The following is a 21314-nucleotide window of genomic DNA, read 5'->3' as shown; positions in this document are numbered from 1 at the left end:
TCTATTGCTCAAACTGTTGTCTTTTATGACACTGCTTATGAGGTATGGCAAGATCTTCATGAACGTTTTTCTAAGGCTGATCGTATTCGTATTGCAAATTTGCGTTCTTCCATTAACAACTTGAAACAAGGTGCAAAATCTGTTCTTGAGTATTTTACTGAATTGAAATCTTTATGGGAAGAACTTTCATCACATAGACCTATTCCATCTTGTGTGTGTGTTCATGCTTGCCGTTGTGATGCTACTAGGGTGGCTAAGATTTACAGAACTGAGGATCAAATTATGCAGTTTTTGACTGGTTTGAATGATAATTTTGGAGTTGTTAAGACTCAAGTTCTTCTTCTTAATCCTCTTCCACCTCTTAATAAAGTTTATTCTCTTGTGGTGCAAGAAGAAAGCAATAACTCTTTACCAATTTCAATCTCTGCTTCAGATGATAGTAACATACAATTGAATGCTTCTGAGGTTAAGAAATCCCAAGGACGTGGTAAAGGTTTTGTTAATTCTCAAAAACCTAATAGGTACTGCACTTTTTGTCACAAAACTAATCACACAGTTGATTTTTGTTATCAACTACATGGTCATCCTAGTTTTCCTAAGCAACAATCTAAAGTGACTGCTTCTCATGAGATCCCTGATGAAAATGGTGCATTGGATCATGGTTTGGGGGGCTCTACAGGTTCTGGTACTAGTTTGTCTCCAGAGCAATATACTCAACTTGTTTCCTTGCTGCAGCAGGCTAGTTTGATTTCCTCATCATCTCCTCCTCCTACTTCAAATGCTACCACCAATCATGTCCAAACCACTCCTTTTGTTTCCAATAACATTTCTGCTTCTCCTCATGATACTGAAGGTATATCTTCTAAACCCTATTACTGGCTTCTAGATTCAGGAGCAAATGAACATATATGCTCCAACCTTTCCTTTTTTACTTCTTTGCATAGAATCAAACCTGTTCGAGTTAATCTTCCTAATAAAACTTCTATTATTGTTCATTTTGCTGGTAATGTTGTTTTCACTCCTCAATTTTATCTTACCAATGTATTATATTCACCTTTGTGTCAAATGAATCTTCTGTCTGTTGCTAAACTATGTGAGTCTTTATCTTGTGTTCTTAATTTTTCCTATGACAAATGCCTTATACAGGACCAAACTTCATTGAAGATGATTGGTTTGGCTAAGCAAGTGGCTGGTCTTTACAGATATACTCCTCCTTCTGATTTTAGTTCCACTAGTCTTATGCATTCTCCAAATAAATCTTGTAATTTTTCTTCTATCAGTTGTAATTCCAACAATTGTATTCCAGTTGCTGCCTTATGGCATTTTAGGCTTGGTCATCTCTCTAATCAAAGAATGATCAAAATGTCTCATTTGTATCCATCTATTGTTCACAATAATAGAGATGTGTGTGATATTTGTCACTTTTCTAAACAAAAACATTTACCTTTTTCTTCAAGTTTATCTCATGCTTCTACTAATTTTGAATTACTTCATTTTGACATATGGGGTCCTATTTCCATTTCATCTGTCCATGGTCATAGATATTTTCTCACTATACTTGATGATCATAGCAGATTTTTATGGATTATTCTTCTAAAATCTAAATCAGAAGTTTCTCTTCATGTGAAAAACTTCATTCTCATGATCAGAACTCAATTTCATGTCACCCCCAAATATGTTAGATCAGATAATGGTCCTGAGTTCTTACTTAATGATTTCTATAGTTCTCATGGCATTATTCATCAAAAATCTTGTGTTGAAACTCCTCAACAAAATGGTAGAGTTGAGAGGAAACATCAACATATTTTGAATGTTGGTAGAGCTCTGTTGTATCAATCTAAACTTCCTCCTTCTTTCTGGTCTTATGCCATTCTTCATGCTGTGTTTTTAATCAATAGAGTTCCTACTCATGTTCTTCATAATCAGTCTCCTTATCATGTTTTGTTTCACAAGCTTCCTGATATACAACTTTTTAAGTTTTTGGCTGTCTGTGCTTTGCTTCTACATTACAATCTCATAGATCTAAACTTCAACCTCGTGCTAGGAAATCATTGTTTTTAGGTTATAAGTCTGGTTACAAAGGTTATCACCTGTTTGATTTGTCCACCAGAGAAATTTTTGTATCCAGACATGTTATTTTTCATGAAAACATACTTCCTTACACTTTTACTACCTCTTCCACTACTCCCAGCTGGGATTATTTCTCTCCTTCTACTACAGAAACTTCACATTCTCCCAATAATACTCCCTCTACACCTTCTGCATCTCTTCCTCATACACAATCATCTTCACCTTCTGTACCTGTTTCTCATTTACCTAGACATTCTACTAGAAATAAAATTTCCCCTTCTTACTTGCAAGATTATGTTTGTAACAGTATTAATTCTACTACCTATCCCATTTCTCATTATCTTAGCCATAATAAATTGTCTTCTCACCATTCTTCTTATGTTTTGTCCTTACATACTCACAATGAGCCTAAAACCTATGCTGAGGCCAACAAACATGAATGCTGGCAGAAAGCGATGCAAGTTGAGTTACAAGCTCTTGAACAAACTGGGACTTGGAATTTTGTAGATTTACCCCCTAATGTGAAACCCATAGGCTGCAGATGGGTATTCAAAATCAAACGTCATGCTGATGGCAGTATTGAGAGATATAAAGCGCGTTTGGTTGCCAAAGGATACACTCAAGTTGAAGGACTTGATTACTTTGATACTTTTTCTCCAGTAGCCAAACTCACTACTGTCAGATTAATCATTGCCTTAGCTTCTATCAATCATTGGCATCTTCATCAGCTTGATGTTAATAATGCTTTCCTCCATGGAGATTTACAAGAAAATGTTTACATGACTTTACCTCCAGGCATCTCTGCTAAACACTCTAATACTGTCTGTAAACTCAATAAATCCCTCTATGGTCTCAAGCAAGCAAGTAGGAAGTGGTATGATAAACTTACTTCTATACTTCTCAAACATCAATATACCCAAGCTCATTCTGATCATTCTCTATTTACCAAGAAAACTGGTACTTCATATACTATTTTACTTGTATATGTGGATGATATTATTCTTGCTGGTGATTCCTTAGAAGAATTTCAATATATTAAATCCATTTTGGACACATTGTTCAAAATCAAAGATTTAGGACAATTAAAATTCTTCCTTGGACTTGAAGTTGCTCATTCTCAACTTGGTATCTCTCTTTGTCAGAAGAAATATTGCTTGGATTTACTTGCAGATTCAGGTACTATTGGTTCTAAACCTGCATCCACTCCCTCTGATCCTTCTCTCAAGTTACATAAGGATGGTGCTTTACCCTATGAGGACATTCCTTCTTATAGAAGGTTGATTGGCAGATTATTATATCTTAACACCACTAGACCAGATATCACCTATATCACACAACAATTGAGTCAATTTCTATCTGCTCCCACTCATACTCATCATTCTGCAGCTTTAAGGGTCTTGAGATATTTGAAGAATTGTCCAGGCAAGGGTTTATTTTTTCCTAGAAATTCACCTCTACAATTGCAAGGATACTCTGATGCAGACTGGGCAGGTTGCCTTGATACTAGGAGATCCATTAGTGGTCAATGTTTTTTCTTAGGGAATTCTCTCATTTCATGGAGAACAAAGAAACAAGTGACTGTTTCTAGATCTTCTTCTGAAGCTGAGTACCGTGCTTTAGCTTCAGCAACTTGTGAGCTTCAATGGTTGATTTACCTTCTTCAAGATCTCCATGTTACTTGCACTAAACTTCCTGTACTATTCTGTGACAATCAAAGTGCTCTACATATAGCAGCTAACCCTGTTTTTCATGAACGCACTAAACACTTGGAAATTGATTGTCACATAGTGAGAGAAAAGCTACATTCTGGCATACTCAAGCTTCTTCCTGTTTCTTCTAAAGAGCAGGTGGCTGATTTTTTCACCAAATCTCTTCATCCTCAACCTTTTAATCTTCTTCTATCCAAGTTGAGCTTGTTAGACATTTACCAACCTCCAGCTTGTGGGGGGCTATTGGATGATACACATAAGGATGATATAATTTGTACCTCAAGTAATTGAGTTTAGAGTGTTTTAGTTATACTATAGTGTTTCTCTGCTATCATAGCTTATCATGTACGCTAGCTCTTGTATACAAACATCTTGTAACTACATTCAAAGGTTAATGAGAATTATTACTTTCATTCATATTCTTTCTCTTAATACAAGCAGAACTGTTGAATATTAGACCATTCAATTCAACCCTATTTCGTACGCAGTTTAATCTTCTTGATTGTTAAATGATTCTGAAAAAAAGTCTTCTTGATTGTCATTCATATGTCTTATCACTAAGTTGGTGATGAGTGACTAACCTATAATTTTTCATGGTGGGGTGGTAGTTTGTTGAAAACATGAAATTAAATGAAATAAGTGAATAGGTATTAAATATTAGATGGGAAAATACAGTAATAAATTAGTTAATAAAAATTATTTTGTTGAGGAATGAATGATGCAAAACTAAGTTTTCATGTTTATGGACCCACCGTTTTTATGCTATGTTTAGATATCTAATACTAAGGTTGTCAAAATTGGGACTTTACTTCAGGTCAAAAAGGAATAGTAAAATCGGGACTCATAAAATCGCAATCAAAATTGAAGGATTTTACTGAAGGACTTTTGTAGAATCTATATAGGAAATTGTAAAATCGCAATCAAAATCGATGGATTTTACCCAGAAAAAATTAATATTAAATATATGTTATAAATGATATATGGTCATAAATGACTTAGTTTATAAGAATCGTAAAATCGCAATCAAAGTTGATGAATTTTATCTATTTTGGAATTTTACTATGGATTTTAGTCATTGAAGGTGAAGAAAATCGTTGAAGGTGAAGAAAGTTGCAAAATCTTAAATTTTAGGATTTAGGTTGGGATTTTGACAACATGTTACATCAAATTTTCAGGTTGTGGACACACCATATTATCATCACATTTGTTCACTCAAGGATATCATGTAGTATTTATGGTTATTGAAATTCTTTTAGTAAGTTTTATCATTAGCTTTTTATGTTTTCGGTTCTGATGGTAATTATTCCCTTTTTTTTTTCTTTTTGCTATTTCTTTAGTGTTTTGGTGAAAACACCATATTTTAACAGTGTGTTTGGATGAATGAATGTTTTGAAGGAATGTAATATTTTAAGGGAATTCAAATACTTTGGTGTGAATTCCATTGTTTGGATGGGGGAATATAATGTAATGAAGGAATTCAAATACTTTGAGGTAAATTGCCTAGAATTTTAAATTCTTTAAAATTTTCAAATTACCTCATCCAAACACACTCTTAGTCTTTCACACACCATGGAAATTAAGGTAAGAACTTTCAAGTCTTCAAATGTGACCATTCAAAAGCAACCTTTGACTTAGTTCCACTATAATGTTTCTGTTTTCCACCACTCAAACTGTCAATTGACTCTAGTTGTCTATTCAACACAAATAATTCCAGCTTAAGAGATTGAATGAGTAGTTCTCAACGTCTGGAATACACTTGAAAATATTCTTTTTTATTCTTTTATCTCATATTTATATTTTCATATAATACACACTTTTTAAAATATTATTAACGTTTTAAATGAATTTGGAAACATTAATTTAGCAATTTGACCTTGGAGATTGTTTTCAACAAAGTTCAACATTCCAAGACGTTTGCTAAACATTTTTGCTTTGATTTAGGTGTTGATGTTGATTTGTGTGGTTAATTTCTTATTAATGTTGTCCTTCGGTTATTTGGTGTCCGTATTAGTGTTTTTATAAGTTTTTTTTGTTGTTCCGTCTATATACGGCGTCCTTTACTTTGTTGTTTGTGTATTGCCATCTCAATTCGTTTTGTGTAAAAACTTAGTTATTAATACATTTTGCCGTTAAAAAAGAAAAAACTTTGGAATTGTCCCAACAAAGTTATTTTGGGAAACTTCTTTTTCGTTCTTGGATTTTTTTCTTCAAAAAAAGAAGTTATTTTGGGAAAAATCTAGCATGAGAAGACTAGATGCATTATAGAAAGATTCACTGATTTTTCCTTGAAAACTGTTATTTGAGAGAAATTAATGAGAAAGATTCAAGTTAATGAGTGAAGCAAGATGCCAAATCCAATTAGGTATTGATCCTTTAATATTGTTTTCAGTTAAATGAAGAAATAATAACAATGTGGACTGGTTTCTCAAGAAACTAGGGAGGGATTCTGTAATAAGTCAAAGAGCAATCAGGGGCAATATGGGAAATAGAAATAGGACCCTTATAAATAAGAGAAAAGTCCAGGAAATAAGCATGAAATATGTGTGATGAAACTCTTCTTCTCTCTCTGATTCTCTAATCCTCTCTTATTTCATATACTCTTTCTTCAAGTTCTTTCTTTCTATTGTTACCATTGTCTTATTTATCTGCTGTGATCTATCAACAAAGATTATAATTACTAAGTTGTTTTGCTTATTTGGGTGAATCAACGTAATATTGTTTGCATTTCCATTCCAATTGAATACAACCATTACAGATTCCTCAGCTTGCATGAATCCAACTGTAGAATTTTCATCGAAGGAAAGGCCAAGTGTAATTAAATTACTTAACTTTCTAATGACGTCTAAATTTATTGTGCCATTAAACTTGTTAAAAGAAAGTTGAAGGAAACAAAGTGTTTTAACGGAATGCCCCCTTCTATATTATTAGTTTTTGGAAATTTCACCTTTATTGCGGTTTGCGCCAAGTCGCTTAATTGCGGCATTTGGGTTGCTGCATTGCATCCTCCAACACCTTCATGGTGTTGGTTGTAACACCCTATTTATATTAAAGAGATAAAACATACGAATAAAGCATATATTCAAGAAATAGACGCTACCCCCACTCTTTCTCTAATGGTGTCATTCCTAATCCTATCCAGTCTTACCACTCATCCAACGCAACATCCTCATCTCTGCTACACTTACTTGATTCTCATGTTGACTCTTAACCGCGCAACACTCCGTACCATACAACAACGCCGGTCGGACTGCTATCCGATATAACTTTCCTTTCAACTTAAGTGGTACTTATCGCACAAAACACCTGAGGCTCTTCTCCATTTCAACCACCCAGCTTGAATATGATGGCTTACATCTGCTTCTATTTCTCCGTCATTTTGTACGAAGGACCCAAGATATTTAAACCGTGTAACTTGGGGTATGATATGATCTCCAACTTTCACCTCCAAGGTAGAACTACTTCTCCTTCCGCTGAAGTTACATTCCATATACTCCGTCTTGCTTCTACTCAAGCGGAATCCATACGCTTCTAAGGCTTGCCTCCAGGTCTCTAGCCTCCCGTTCACTTCCTCCCTCGACTCACCCATGAAGACTACATCATCTGCAAAAAGCATACATCTCGGTGCTAACTCTTGAATGTGTTTCGTCAATACATCCAAAACTAAAGTAAAAAGATAAGGACTTAGGGTTGACCCTTGGTGCAATCCTATTGTTATGGGAAAATCTTCGGTAGTCCCATCCTGCGTCCTCACACTAGTCGAAACTCCCTCATACATATCCTTGATAGCCATAATATAGGCAATCCTAACCCCTTTCTTCTCCAGGGCTTTCCACAAAATCTCTCCCGGTACTCTATCATACGCCTTTTCCAAATTAATGAAAACTAAGTGCAAGTCTTATTTATCCGTCCGATATCGCTCCATCACGCGTCGAAGTAAGTAGATTGCTTCCATAGTCGACCTCCCAGGCATAAAACCAAATTGGTTATCTGTAACTCGAGTCTCCTTTCTTAGTCTTCTTTCGATCACCCTTTCCCATAACTTCATGGTATGACTCATTAGCTTAATTCCCTAATAATTTGCGCAATTTTGTATATCCCCCTTGTTCTTATAGATTGGAATTAAAGTGCTTCTTCTCCACTCGTCCGACATTTTCTTCGTCCTCATAATCTCGTTAAAAAGGTTTGTGAGCCACACAATCTCTCTATCGCCAAGACTCTTCCACACTTGGATATGTATGTTGTCCGGCCCAACTACCTTACCACTACTCATCCTTTTCAACGCTTCTCTAACCTTGTGCTCTTGAATCCAACGATAATAATTATAGTTTCGGTCCTCCTCTCCGATGTCTAACCTGTTAGAGTCTGGTAAGGTCTCATATCCTTCATTAAATAGGTTGTGAAAATACTTCTTCCATCTACCCTTAATATCTCTTTCCTGAACTAGAACTCTACCCTCTTCATCCTTAATACACTTTACTTGGTCCAAATCTCTTGTCTTTCTTTCTCGTCCCTTAGCAAGCTTATATATAGATTTCTCTCCCTCCTTGGTACCTAAAGATTGGTATAATCCTTCAAAAGCTTGAGTTCTCGCTTCGCTCATCGCCTTCTTAGCCTCTTTCCTAGCTATCTTATATTTATCCCAAGTTTCGACAATTTTACACCTAAACCAATCTTCAAAACAATCTCTTTTGATCCGAACTTTACTCTGAACACTGTCATTCCACCGCCAAGATTCTTTACCCCTAGATCCAAAACCTCGATTAATCCTAAGTTGTTGTGTTAATCCTAAGCTGTTGTGAGTCTTCTTGTCTGGTTTGAAGCTCATAGTCGTATATTTTTATTGTCCCCCCAGCCGAAGCATCTAACAACATTTTAGTTGTCGAGCGAAGCCCTACTGTGATGTAAAATATTTGATCCATACTAGAGAATTTATGATCTGGACACCTTTTTAGTGATATTTTGAATCTCTCCCAAGCATCGTACAATGTTTCCCTTTCTTGTTGTTTGAAACATGCAATCTCTTTTTTTAGAGCTAAGTACGTCGTTGGGAAATACCTGTCCAAGAATCTTCATTTGAGCTGGTCCCATGTTGTTATAATTCCTCGTGGCAATGCGTCTAGCCAGTCTTTTGCTCTCCCTATTAGAGAATAACCGAATAGTCGAAGTCGTTTATCTGATTCCGATATTCCTGGTGGGTTGATTGTGCTGCATATGTCGCGGAACGATGTCAAATGAGCATTAATGATTGGTTAGTTTTCACGTTTACTTGCACACTGTTCTTGATATCGAAAACTACTGGATTTTGTAACACCCCAAAATTTTCATGTAATGATTTAATGAAGTTAATTATATTTATTCTTGATTTTATGATTATAATGATGTTATGATGCTAGAATATTATGTTAGCTATAAAGAAATAGATTTATGATGATTAATGACGTGTTAGGAGGACTATTATGATGAAGGAAAAAGTAAATAAAATATTATAGAGGCGGAAGGTGTAGAATAGAAGTTTTAATTAAGTGGGGGGAGGGAGAAGTAAAAATAATAGAAAATAGAATGGAAGGAATAATAGTATGATGTTAACCCAAATATAAATAGAGAGTTAATAATCAGAGTTGTCGCTTTTGCTGAAACGTAGAAACAAGAGAAGAAGAGAGAAGTAGAGGAGAAAACCCTAATTCATGAGGAGAGAGCCAAAAAGTTATGACTTCAGAGATTCGAGGTAAGGGGGAGATTTATTTCACTCTAGGGTATCTATTCTATGTTGGGGGTTGTTTGAACTCTTTAGATGTTAATGTTGTTATGATGTGAATTTCGCTGAGAACATAACGATGAAGGTACATGATGATGATGTTGAAAGGTTAGAATTGAGGGAATCTAGTCTAGGGTTTTGAATTGAGTCTGTAGTCTTAAAAAGGGTAGATAATTAGCTAGGTTAATGGATAATTAGTGTTGGAATAATAGTATAACCTTAGGATGATGATTTAAGATGTTGTAATTGAGTTTAGTGGTTTAAAAGTGATTATTGGGTAAAAAACGCATTCTAAAACTGATTTTTGAAGCTGTCTGTTAACCCAAAATCGGGCCCCCTTAAGATGTGAAATTTTTATGAAATATCTTCCGCTGTTGTACCTTTATTATTATTATTATTATTATTATTATTATTATTATTATTTTGAAAGATGAATGAATGTATGTAACATCCTTTTTCGTTAAAACCATGATCATTATTATGAAAAATTATCGTCGGGATTTAGGGTGTTACAAATTTTCCGGTTGAAACCCAAGAAAGATTTCATCCAGATTGTCCAACCTTCCGTAATCTCCTAGAGTAATGCAATTTTCATCCCCCGTACTTGATGAGGTTTTGACAAAGTTGTAACCTATCTTATTAGTACGTATAAACTAAACACAATAATTTTTTTAGTGATGCATAGAAAAGTAAAGACCGAAAATAAGCAATTTAAATTGTTCAGTCGAAAATATCAACAATCCTCGGCAACGACGCCTAAAACTTGATGGTTGAATCAATGCAATTGCAATTATGGCAAGTGTACCAATCGTTTACCAAGTAATAATGTGATAAGTAGAGTATCGTATCCACATGGATTATCCTTTCGTCCAAACAATTCGCGTAACTTATTTTTATTAAGTTGACGATATAAAATTTAAGGGATAAAGAAACTTGCAATTTTTATCTGTTTGCAACAAAGCAAGTTTACATGTTTTGGTTGCAAAATAGTAAGAAGCGATTAGGGTTCTTCGAATCCCGTCTGTATATTCATTGTTGGATAATAAGTAAAAGATATGTCGCGTTTATTTATCTTGGGTAGACTATACAAGTGATGAGATCGTTGGGATGTTCATAAATGGATAAGGCACCACCTGACCCAATGGGATTTAACACTGAGTATCTATTTAGGTTTTTCCCGGCTAAATGCACCTGCTGATCGCGCGGTGATCCTTACGTCCCAAGGCAATGAAGGCCAATGTTCCCTTAGGTCTGCCCATCTATGAATCCTAGGACACTCATAACACACTCTCTTTATGCTTACTTAGTAGTTCTACAAGCGAAAAACCCTAATCTACGTCTACCTTACTAAGGGTTTCAAGAGAATGGTTCTACTAGGTTATAGCTTTAACTCAGACAACTAGGTGCTTGTTTCCCTAATTACTAACCAGTTAATTCCTAGTTTCCGTAAGGCACCACCTGACTCAATGGGATCTATCCATTAAGTACCTACACCTAGAGTCAACAATTCCAATGGCATCTTTGGCTAATTAATAATTACTTACTTCCTAGACAGATAGTTATTAGTAAAGGGATATAAATATCAAGATATAAGCATCCAGTTAGTGATAGCAATATTAGGCCATGTCACAACCTAAGTACCTAATATAGGGTTGCACCTCTCACAGAAATAAAAAAACTATATCCTAATAAAACTTAATAGAGAACAAAAGAATAAATAAAATGAGCGAGATATTAAATAATTAAATAAATATCCAATAAAAATATATAGAGGTTCATCTTAGAACTTTAACCTAAAAAGATTTAGTTACACAAGGTAACTAAAAAAAAATTACTAAAGATCAAAACATACCCTAGAAAATCAAGGAGAAGATAAAAACTCTCCTGAAGCTCCAAAGTCGCATTCCTCTTGAACTGCCACAGTTCTGAACGAGAAATTCTGAATGAGGAATGCTGGTATTTATGATGAGTTTCTAGTTGGGTTTGGGCTAATACAAAATTGAAATTGGATTGGAAAACAAGATTTTATGCGCGAAAACGTACAAATGCATTTTGCTGTACTGATGAGGTGACACGAACATGTGTCTAGATGATACGACCGTGTCAGCGTCTCCTGTAAGGGATGGCACAAGCGCGTGTCCTGATGACGCGACCGTGTCAGTTCTGCAGAACCCGAAAACCTCATTTTTATTTTTTGTGTTTTTGTGTACTTTTAAGCATGCCAATGGATTCCAAACACCTAACCTTATTCAATCAATTTATAATTAAGCTTAAAAGAGTATCATAGCTTGATTCTAACTTGGTTTTGTTTTGAAAATGAATTAGTTTTGCAATATGGGAGAAACGATATGAACTTTGCAAAACTTTGAAATTTAAGTGAGTTGGCCATGAGACGTTGATGTATACATTACTGCACTCATATGTGATTTGTGTATATACTTAGTTGAGGTTTCCAAATGTGTTTACTCTGTTTTATCGGATAACTTGAAAAATGGTAAAATGATACAAACTTGTCGTAACTTTCTGATTTTGATGATTTTGTGTGGTCTGTCGGTGAAGCGCACATGTATGTTCAACTACACTCATATCTGATCTAAGTGTTTACATAGTCGAGGCCCTAGAGTTTATTTACTTGGTTTTGGTTCATTTGTCTCAATTATTTTTCTAACGCCCTATTTTATTTATTTATTTATTTTATTAAGTTTAGAGTCTATTTGATAATTTAATTGATTAATTGCGAAGTGTGATATTGTCGTGGTATGTGTTGGTAATTATTAGTATATTATTATATTATTTAGTGGAGAAATTATTAATTAAAATAGAATATTGAGGCTGAGGGGCAGAATAGGAATAAGGGAGAAAAACTAAGTTAAGAATAGGAATTAGAAAGTCAGAATAAATAATACGTAGAAACTGCTTTTGGGAGAAAAAGGGAGAAAGTGATAAGTCAGAGAAGAGAAGAGGAGCAAGTTTGTAGAGTCCTAATTCAACCAATCTAAGGTAAGGGTGGGACTAGCTTCTCTAATAGTGGGTTTATAATTCTGAAATAGGGTTTAACATGGTTGTTGTTGTTTGATTTTGATGATTAGAGAAATTAGATTTTGATTTGGAATTGATTGCTAAAAAAGTAGAGAATTCAATGAATTAGTGTACAAATTGATGTTCAAGTTATAGAATAAACATAGATTGAGTTTCCTATTGAATTTGGGATTTGGGTGGTTGAAAATTGGGTTTTTGGCTGAAAAACTGGTTTCTTCCCGTAGAGCTGTCTGTCATCGCTCACCACGACGAGTGAATCTTGCCGCCTGGCGAGTGGCTTAGATGTTAGTTCTCCATGGCGAATGTTCTTTTCGCCTGGTGAAATGTTCAGTGATAAAAAATGTGATTTTGTAAATTAATGTTTTGGTCCAAGTTTTATATGGTTTTCAGTGCCTTTTCATGTTTAGAAATGTTTAGACAAGTTTTGGAATCAAATTTGGGCATAGGGAAGGTAAGAATGGGATTTTTGGGTGAAAAATGTCAAGTTCTCGAGAGCTATCAGATTTAGCTCGCCACGGTGAGTACTTTGGTCGCCATGGCGAGTGGTTCATATGTTGAGCTCACCATGGTGGATGATCTTTTCACCTGGCGAATTGTTCAGTGGCAGACTGCCTTGTTTCGCGTTCGTGCGTCTGTTTCACACGTTTCTGTTTTGAGTTGGTCTTCGGTGTAAACATGAAAGTTGTTGATAATTGTGTTATCTTTCCAGTGGTCTTAGTTTGATGTGAATATCTATGTTGGATGATATAATATCTATATGAATGTATATGTTGATGAATATGATGTTATATGTTGTTGTTCATGATTGATGAATAATGAAGTCATAATGCAAAGTCGTCGTCGTTGTTGTTGTTGTTGTTGTTGCATTGGTAATGTCAATACATAATCATTCTAAGCGAAGGGGGCTGTAGCCTGACATGTCGAATTATGACATTAGCGAAGGGAGCTGTAGCTCTGTTAATTTTAAACGAAGGGGGGTTGTAGCCTGACATGTCAAATTATGACATTTATGAAGGGAGCTGTAGCTCTGTTAATTTTAAGCGAAGGGGGCTGTAGCTTGACATGTCGAATTATGATATTAGCGAAGAGAGCTTTATGCTCTTATGGTACCACATGCATGTTGCATTTGTTGAGTCGTTGTTGTTGCACTGTCGAGTCATTGTTACGTATTCTTTTTATGAATTTATTGTTGAACCATTTTTAGATGGAATTAATTATGTTGATGACGTTGAGGTCTTTAGTGCCAAGTTTTGTAAGATGAATAAATATTTCTGCTGCGATGTTGTTTTAATTATTTGAAAAAAAGTTATTAAATAAATAGTGATTTAAACTCTATTTGTTTTAATTGGATATTTGAAGAACGAAATGTGACATCCTGTTTGCAATGCACTCTTATTATTTTGTATTATTTATATGTTGGGAAAACGGGGTGTTACAATTGGTATCAGAGCAGGTTGGTCCGTCCTGCCAAGTAGTTGAGTCGTTTGTGTCGTGTGACGGTTGAATACTGTCGTTGTGTTTTCCTAATCAATGGTTGTCGAAACCCCAACTAAGGGTTCGGTGACTACTTCTCTAGTATGCTTGAAGTGTCCTTTGTCGATGTTTGGTAGAGATTTTGCAGTGGACTTAGTCTGTTTGTCGTTGAGTGGTATGGATGTGATACTAGGTATGAACTGGTTGGAGTTTAACTATGTTCATATCAATTGTTTTAGTAAGACGGTACAAGGAGCAGGTGCAGATAAACTAAAGTTCAATGGGGTGACACTTCTCAAACTCCTAATACTAGGGCAACACTAGGAACCTACCTATGGTTCTGCAACATTTGCAGTGAATTCACCTTGTTTCATTTAGAAAAAGCAAAACACAACTTTTACATTACATTACATTCTTTTGGGAGTCAAAAAACATAGCACAATAAACTTCATATCATTGAAGCTACTATGAATATTGGTTAAAACGTAAAATTAATGTCAGACATGCTCACAAATTCAACAAAGACTCCAAATAAAATTAAATTTAAAAACAATATGAAATAACACCTTACAAAGATATGAAAGTATTCGAAACAAACCAAATCCAAAACTAAATATTTGAAATATCAAAATAAAAATTAGAGGGCATTTTTTTCATCAAAATATTGAATAAGTCGCATGTAGGTAGCTCGGTTGATGAGCTAAGTAACACCTATTCAGTTTTAAGAAGGTGATATTCAGAGTTTAAACCCTCAAAACAAACGTAACTCGTAACTTATAAGTAATACTTTTCCTATAAACACAAGGGTCTTGCATAAAGCAAAATAAAAATATAGTCCAAAATCAACCTTCCACATTCTATTCACCATCTGATTCCTTCTCCATGCTAGGAGCCTGCTGCCTCATGAGAATCAAGATCAATATCCAACTACATTTATGTCTACCTCACAATCCTCTTGTATAGCAAGCTATTCTTCATGTATTTGCTAGCTTTGCCCTCACAACAACAACGACAATAACAACAACAATCAAGAATACCAGTAAGTCAGCCCAGAAAATCAGTAGACCTGCAACAAATAAACAAGTCCAAAATATAATAAAACCAGAAACCAGCAAACTGCAACAAGTCTCATAATCAAAATGCTTCAAAACCAACCAAATGTTATTTAAAACCATAATGAGGCCACCAAAACACAAATACAGCCACCGAATTCTTTTACATAAGTGGCAAAATAAATAACACAAACAGAAACTAACCATATCTATGTTGCAGCTGAGTCTCATGCTTAAGGTGATATTAAACTCTCAATGTAGACTTTTGGGTTCTTCAACAAACTCCCATTTTCAATATCTTGAATATTGAAAGTATCAATTTTGGAATCGTAAACAATTAGATGTTGTGTCCTTTCCCAATCATGGAGTTCTACTAATATTTGGTCATGCTCAAAAATATATAAAGTCCTGATATCGTACATTTGACCTCCCACAAAAGAAACGCTGTATAATTTAGTCCAAGACTCTTTAATTCCATATTCCTTCATAATCCAGACATCCAAATCCAGATCACTAGTTACATAGATGCACAAGCAATCCCTCAAAACCTCCAAACTCCAATACTTGTCACTATTCACATCAGGAATCGAAATTATTTCATATGATTCCGTCTCCAAATCAAGAGAAACAATTGCAAACAAACCATTATTATCAACATTCTCAAATGCCAACCAATTAACAGTGTCCTTCACAAATATTCCTGGTCCGCCAATGTGTCCGGAAAATGGAAAGTCTTGTATCCTTCTCCAATATTCAGTACCCAAAGTATGAACACTAATTTCATTTTTTTCGCTTTCACGGGAGAAGTAAACAACTATGATCTTATAATTATCAATGAAAGGATCATACCCAAAGCTATAGTGATTAGAAAATAATCGACATTGATATCCCAAAGGAGGCACTCTCTTGAATTTTCTAATGGAAGGGTTCCACAAAACAACAAAATTATCCTTAGAGGTGGAGGGGGTGAAACACAGGATGCCATCGCATGTGCACATACGCCAACTAAAGGTGTTGAGAATAAATGGGTGACTGAGTTTTGTAAGGGTAACCCTAAAATTTGAAAAAGAGGAGATTGGGGAATCTATGAGATGTAATTCACCTAAGTTATCCCTAGATTCTAGGATTAGGTGGTGGAGCGTTGTTGACAAGCGAAGGTGCTTCTTGGCGAATTTGGGATCGGTGATTAGAGAATTGAAGGACTTGGAAAGACACCGAAGTTGCAAGAGTAACTTAATGGGAAGTCTGCATAGAATTTCTGCAACCAGATCGATCGGTAGTGGTGGCATTGATGTTAGGTTTTTTTCGATCGAAGAAACAGATTCGCCGTTGTCGTTGTTACCTGGAGTATAAGAGAAGTGAATTTTTTAATCAAAAGAGAATGGTGTGCGGAAAAAAGTAATATGATCTGATCTATTTACGTACCTTGCATGGTGAGACGTGAGAGAAATTAGGGCAGTGTGATTGCTGAGATCCCGACTGCGCCGGGAGAAGAAGGAGGTGAAATTAGGTTTCCAGGGGAAACCATACAAATCTTTGTTTATGGAGTTAATCTTTGTTAGTCCCAAACAAAATAAAAATTTCAATTTGATCCCTACTACCACCAACTAGGGCTGAACTCCTTTAATTTTTGAAAAAATGCAAAATAACACGACATCAACTTGCCGTGGAATCCGCACGACATGTATTCCACCGGCACACAATTTTAGATTTTTTCATTTATTTCAATTAAAATTTATTTACACAAAGGAGGTGATGCCACGTATTATGTCGTGCGGGTCGTGGGATGCATTTTTGTCGTGCGCAATAGCAATTCTCATTTTTTTACTAAATCTTTACTCGTGCACACAATAGCAATTTCTTTCTTTTAAATCATCATTAAATATTATGTTAACATGCTTCCATGAAAAAAATCATGTAAACTCTTTGTTCTTCACATCATATGCTAGTCAAAGAATATTAAAAAGCATCAACAGTTGATATAAAAAAATAAAAAAAAACCATGTAATCTTTTGCCATTATTACTACACGCAACAAAAAAAAATGCAATAATATCTGTTAGATATTTTCCCACACTATGCCAAAGAAAGTGCAATAACTATACGATTTCTAGCATACTAATGAGTTCTTGAGACAATTTTCTTAAAGTGTAGCTTTACACCACTGATCTTTCATTTAGGGAAGAATATAATTCATGGGTTCTAAGAACATTGCTTTGTATATTAGATAGTTGGTGTTGATCTTATCCTTTTGTATCAACTTCTCAAATTACTTTGTTCCACTAATTGCGTTAGTATTATAAAGTTGTTCCTATCAAATAAAGAAAAGAGATAAGCATAAACAAAGAAATAAAAGACAACATCTGAAGTGCAGGATTAAAAAGGCCAGAAGAAATCACATAAATGGAAATAAAGCATGTTCTATTACCGCATACCATCATTTTAAAATTAAAAGTCTCAATCACAGAAAGAACACTAACAAAAAAAATTTCATTGGACTTTCTATAGTTAGAATAAGAAGTTTTAAACATCAAACATATTTTCTCACACATTTATTTTCTTGATATTTATAGTTCACTATATTTATTTCTCTTCATCTCGTATTTTCTCACACATCTATAAAAGGTTTCTAGCATATATGCCTTGAGAAAACAAAGAAAGAAAAAGAACATCGGCTATCAACTGAACATAAGTTGCAGGACAGTTAAATGGTTAGGTCATAGGTGGCCTCAGAATATAACCTCAAATGTCTTGAGATGTTTTTTGATCACAACAACTCCGATGCAAGGGGAAAATGATTCTAAAATTTAAGAAAATGAATCTTTTATTTCTATCTCATGGGTCTCGCTCCACAATAAAACCCAACCAAACTAATATTGTCCTAAGTAGAGACACAGCGAAACTGAACTATGAGCCATAAACTGAACTATCGATCTGTACTTTTTAGTAATCAACAATATAATACTTTATACCAGACTATATTCTCTCTCAATCGCTGGATAACTTAGTTGGTTTTATAACTTTAAAAAGAGGAAAGAAAGGACTTAGATATCAAGAAAAACCCTATAATTTTACAACTATCATCAACACCAAAACCATTAATTGGTAAAGAAGCCTCGTTTGATAATTGTAACCGATACATCATAAAATAAAAATATTGCAAGAATTAGATCTTGTTCATGAATAACTTGCACCGTGCAGAAAAATATCATCCATGTCACGTAACATTTTTTACATTAGCCGAGGTCTACTTTCTTTAACAACTATGTTTAATCACTAACAAGATTTAGTTCCTCCCATCGTGCATAAAGTGTTTTGATTCACGACCAACACTTTGGGATTTTGAGATAAGGCATAACAAGTTATATTAAGACGTGTGAATTAGAGTACCAATCTATAAATGCAAATGACAACGAGAATTAAAGGTATACTGTCAAAGAGCAGTAAGATACATATCAGATCAATTAGTCCAAAGCTCCATACAAATCAAATGAAATTATTCCAAAAAAGCAAGATTTATATTAACATAAGCGAGGAAGAGAGTAATTCAAACATCTTTCAGAAGAATGGAATGTAATTTACTCTGAATCTTATTATTCTCAACGTCGAAGATATATTAATTCCAACAAAATGCAAGATTTATGGTATGTGTATAACTCAAACACAGGATGCTATAAAGATAACTTAAGCCAAATCCCTGCATCATATATACATAGCTTGGTTATTATGTATTAAACTTTTCTTTCCGAAATACCATTCTTTCATTCACTACCCGTCTACATCATCCACCATTCTTTCGCAAATACCATTCTTTCATTCACTACAAGCTTAAATTTAGAAAACTCAACCAATAAATCATGTTCACAGATTCAACAAAGACTCCAAATAAAATTAAATTTAAAAACAATATGAAATAACATCTTACAAAGATATGAAAGTATTCAAAACAAACCAAATCCAAAACTACATGTTTGAAATATCAAATAAAAATTAGACGGCATTTTTTCATCAAAATATTGAATAAGTCGCATGTAGGTAGCTCGGTTGATGAGCTAAGTAACACCTATTCAGTTTTAAGAAGGTGATATTCAGAGTTTAAACCCTCAAAACAAACGTAACTCGTAACTTATAAGTAATACTTTTCCTATAAACACAAGGGTCTTGCATAAAGCAAAATAAAAATATAGTCCAAAATCAACCTTCCACATTCTATTCACCATCTGATTCCTTCTCCATGCTAGGAGCCTGCTGCCTCATGAGAATCAAGATCAATATCCAACTACATTTATGTCTACCTCACAATCCTCTTGTAGAGCAAGCTATTCTTCATGTATTTGCTAGCTTTGCCCTCAGAACAACAACGACAATAACAACAACAATCAAGAATACCAGTAAGTCAGCCCAGAAAATCAGTAGACCTGCAACAAATAAACAAGTCCAAAATATAATAAAACCAGAAACCAGCAAACTGCAACAAGTCTCATAATCAAAATGCTTCAAAACCAACCAAATGTTATTTAAAACCATAATGAGGCCACCAAAACACAAAAACAGCCACCGAATTCTTTTACATAAGTGGCAAAATAAATAACACAAACAGAAACTAACCATATCTATGTTGCAGCTGAGTCTCATGCTGAAGGTGATATTAAACTCTCAATGTAGACTTTTGGGTTCTTCAACAAACTCCCATTTTCAATATCTTGAATATTGAAAGTATCAATTTTGGAATCGTAAACAATTAGATGTTGTGTCCTTTCCCAATCATGGAGTTCTACTAATATTTGGTCATGCTCAAAAATATATAAAGTCCTGATATCGTACATTTGACCTCCCACAAAAGAAACGCTGTATAATTTAGTCCAAGACTCTTTAACTCCATATTCCTTCATAATCCAAACATCCAAATCCAGATCACTAGTTACATAGATGCACAAGCAATCCCTCAAAACCTCCAAACTCCAATACTTGTCACTATTCACATCAAGAATCGAAATTATTTCATATGATTCCGTCTCCAAATCAAGAGAAACAATTGCAAACAAACCATTATTATCAACATTCTCAAATGCCAACCAATTAACAGTGTCCTTCACAAATATTCCTGGTCCGCCAATGTGTCCGGAAAATGGAAAGTCTTGTATCCTTCTCCAATATTCAGTACCCAAAGTATGAACACTAATTTCATTTTTTTCGCTTTCACGGGAGAAGTAAACAACTATGATCTTATAATTATCAATGAAAGGATCATACCCAAAGCTATAGTGATTAGAAAATAATCGACATTGATATCCCAAAGGAGGCACTCTCTTGAATTTTCTAATGGAAGGGTTCCACAAAACAACAAAATTATCCTTAGAGGTGGAGGGGGTGAAACACAGGATGCCATCGCATGTGCACATACGCCAACTAAAGGTGTTGAGAATAAATGGGTGACTGAGTTTTGTAAGGGTAACCCTAAAATTTGAAAAAGAGGAGATTGGGGAATCTATGAGATGTAATTCACCTAAGTTATCCCTAGATTCTAGGATTAGGTGGTGGAGCGTTGTTGACAAGCGAAGGTGCTTCTTGGCGAATTTGGGATCGGTGATTAGAGAATTGAAGGACTTGGAAAGACACCGAAGTTGCAAGAGTAACTTAATGGGAAGTCTGCATAGAATTTCTGCAACCAGATCGATCGGTAGTGGTGGCATTGATGTTAGGTTTTTTTCGATCGAAGAAACAGATTCGCCGTTGTCGTTGTTACCTGGAGTATAAGAGAAGTGAATTTTTTAATCAAAAGAGAATGGTGTGCGGAAAAAAGTAATATGATCTGATCTATTTACGTACCTTGCATGGTGAGACGTGAGAGAAATTAGGGCAGTGTGATTGCTGAGATCCCGACTGCGCCGGGAGAAGAAGGAGGTGAAATTAGGTTTCCAGGGGAAACCATACAAATCTTTGTTTATGGAGTTAATCTTTGTTAGTCCCAAACAAAATAAAAATTTCAATTTGATCCCTACTACCACCAACTAGGGCTGAACTCCTTTAATTTTTGAAAAAATGCAAAATAACACGACATCAACTTGCCGTGGAATCCGCACGACATGTATTCCACCGGCACACAATTTTAGATTTTTTCATTTATTTCAATTAAAATTTATTTACACAAAGGAGGTGATGCCACGTATTATGTCGTGCGGGTCGTGGGATGCATTTTTGTCGTGCGCAATAGCAG

General features: G+C 34.9%; 2 protein-coding genes and 1 non-coding gene across 3 annotated transcripts; 1 reads left to right on the top strand and 2 right to left on the bottom strand.

The window, feature by feature from the left end:
* Nucleotides 1-8705: 8705 nt before the first annotated feature.
* On the top strand, nt 8706-8812 carry LOC112422267 (small nucleolar RNA R71). The gene has a single exon (XR_003012634.1). It is a non-coding gene; the product is annotated as a small nucleolar RNA R71 (small nucleolar RNA).
* Nucleotides 8813-14696: 5884 nt separating this feature from the next.
* LOC11436870 (F-box protein CPR1) lies at nt 14697-16432 on the bottom strand. Its single transcript, XM_003614158.2, has 2 exons — nt 15303-16432; nt 14697-15112 (listed from the first exon to the last, which is right to left on the bottom strand). Exon 1 carries the CDS (start codon nt 16385-16387, stop codon nt 15332-15334), a length of 1056 nt encoding a protein of 351 aa, XP_003614206.1. The 5' UTR covers nt 16388-16432; the 3' UTR covers nt 14697-15112; nt 15303-15331.
* A 2666-nt stretch (nt 16433-19098) lies between these two features.
* On the bottom strand, nt 19099-20835 carry LOC11427256 (F-box protein CPR1). The gene is made up of 2 exons (XM_003614157.2): nt 19706-20835; nt 19099-19515 (listed from the first exon to the last, which is right to left on the bottom strand). The coding sequence occupies exon 1, from the start codon at nt 20788-20790 to the stop codon at nt 19729-19731; it is 1062 nt and encodes a 353-aa protein (XP_003614205.2). The 5' UTR covers nt 20791-20835; the 3' UTR covers nt 19099-19515; nt 19706-19728.
* Nucleotides 20836-21314: the final 479 nt, after the last annotated feature.

Source organism: Medicago truncatula, chromosome 5, assembly GCF_003473485.1.
Source record: "Medicago truncatula cultivar Jemalong A17 chromosome 5, MtrunA17r5.0-ANR, whole genome shotgun sequence".
Classification (NCBI taxonomy): Eukaryota; Viridiplantae; Streptophyta; class Magnoliopsida; order Fabales; family Fabaceae; genus Medicago; species Medicago truncatula.
Note: the sequence above shows the minus strand (reverse complement) of the source record. Positions and strands in the feature narration are given on the sequence as shown.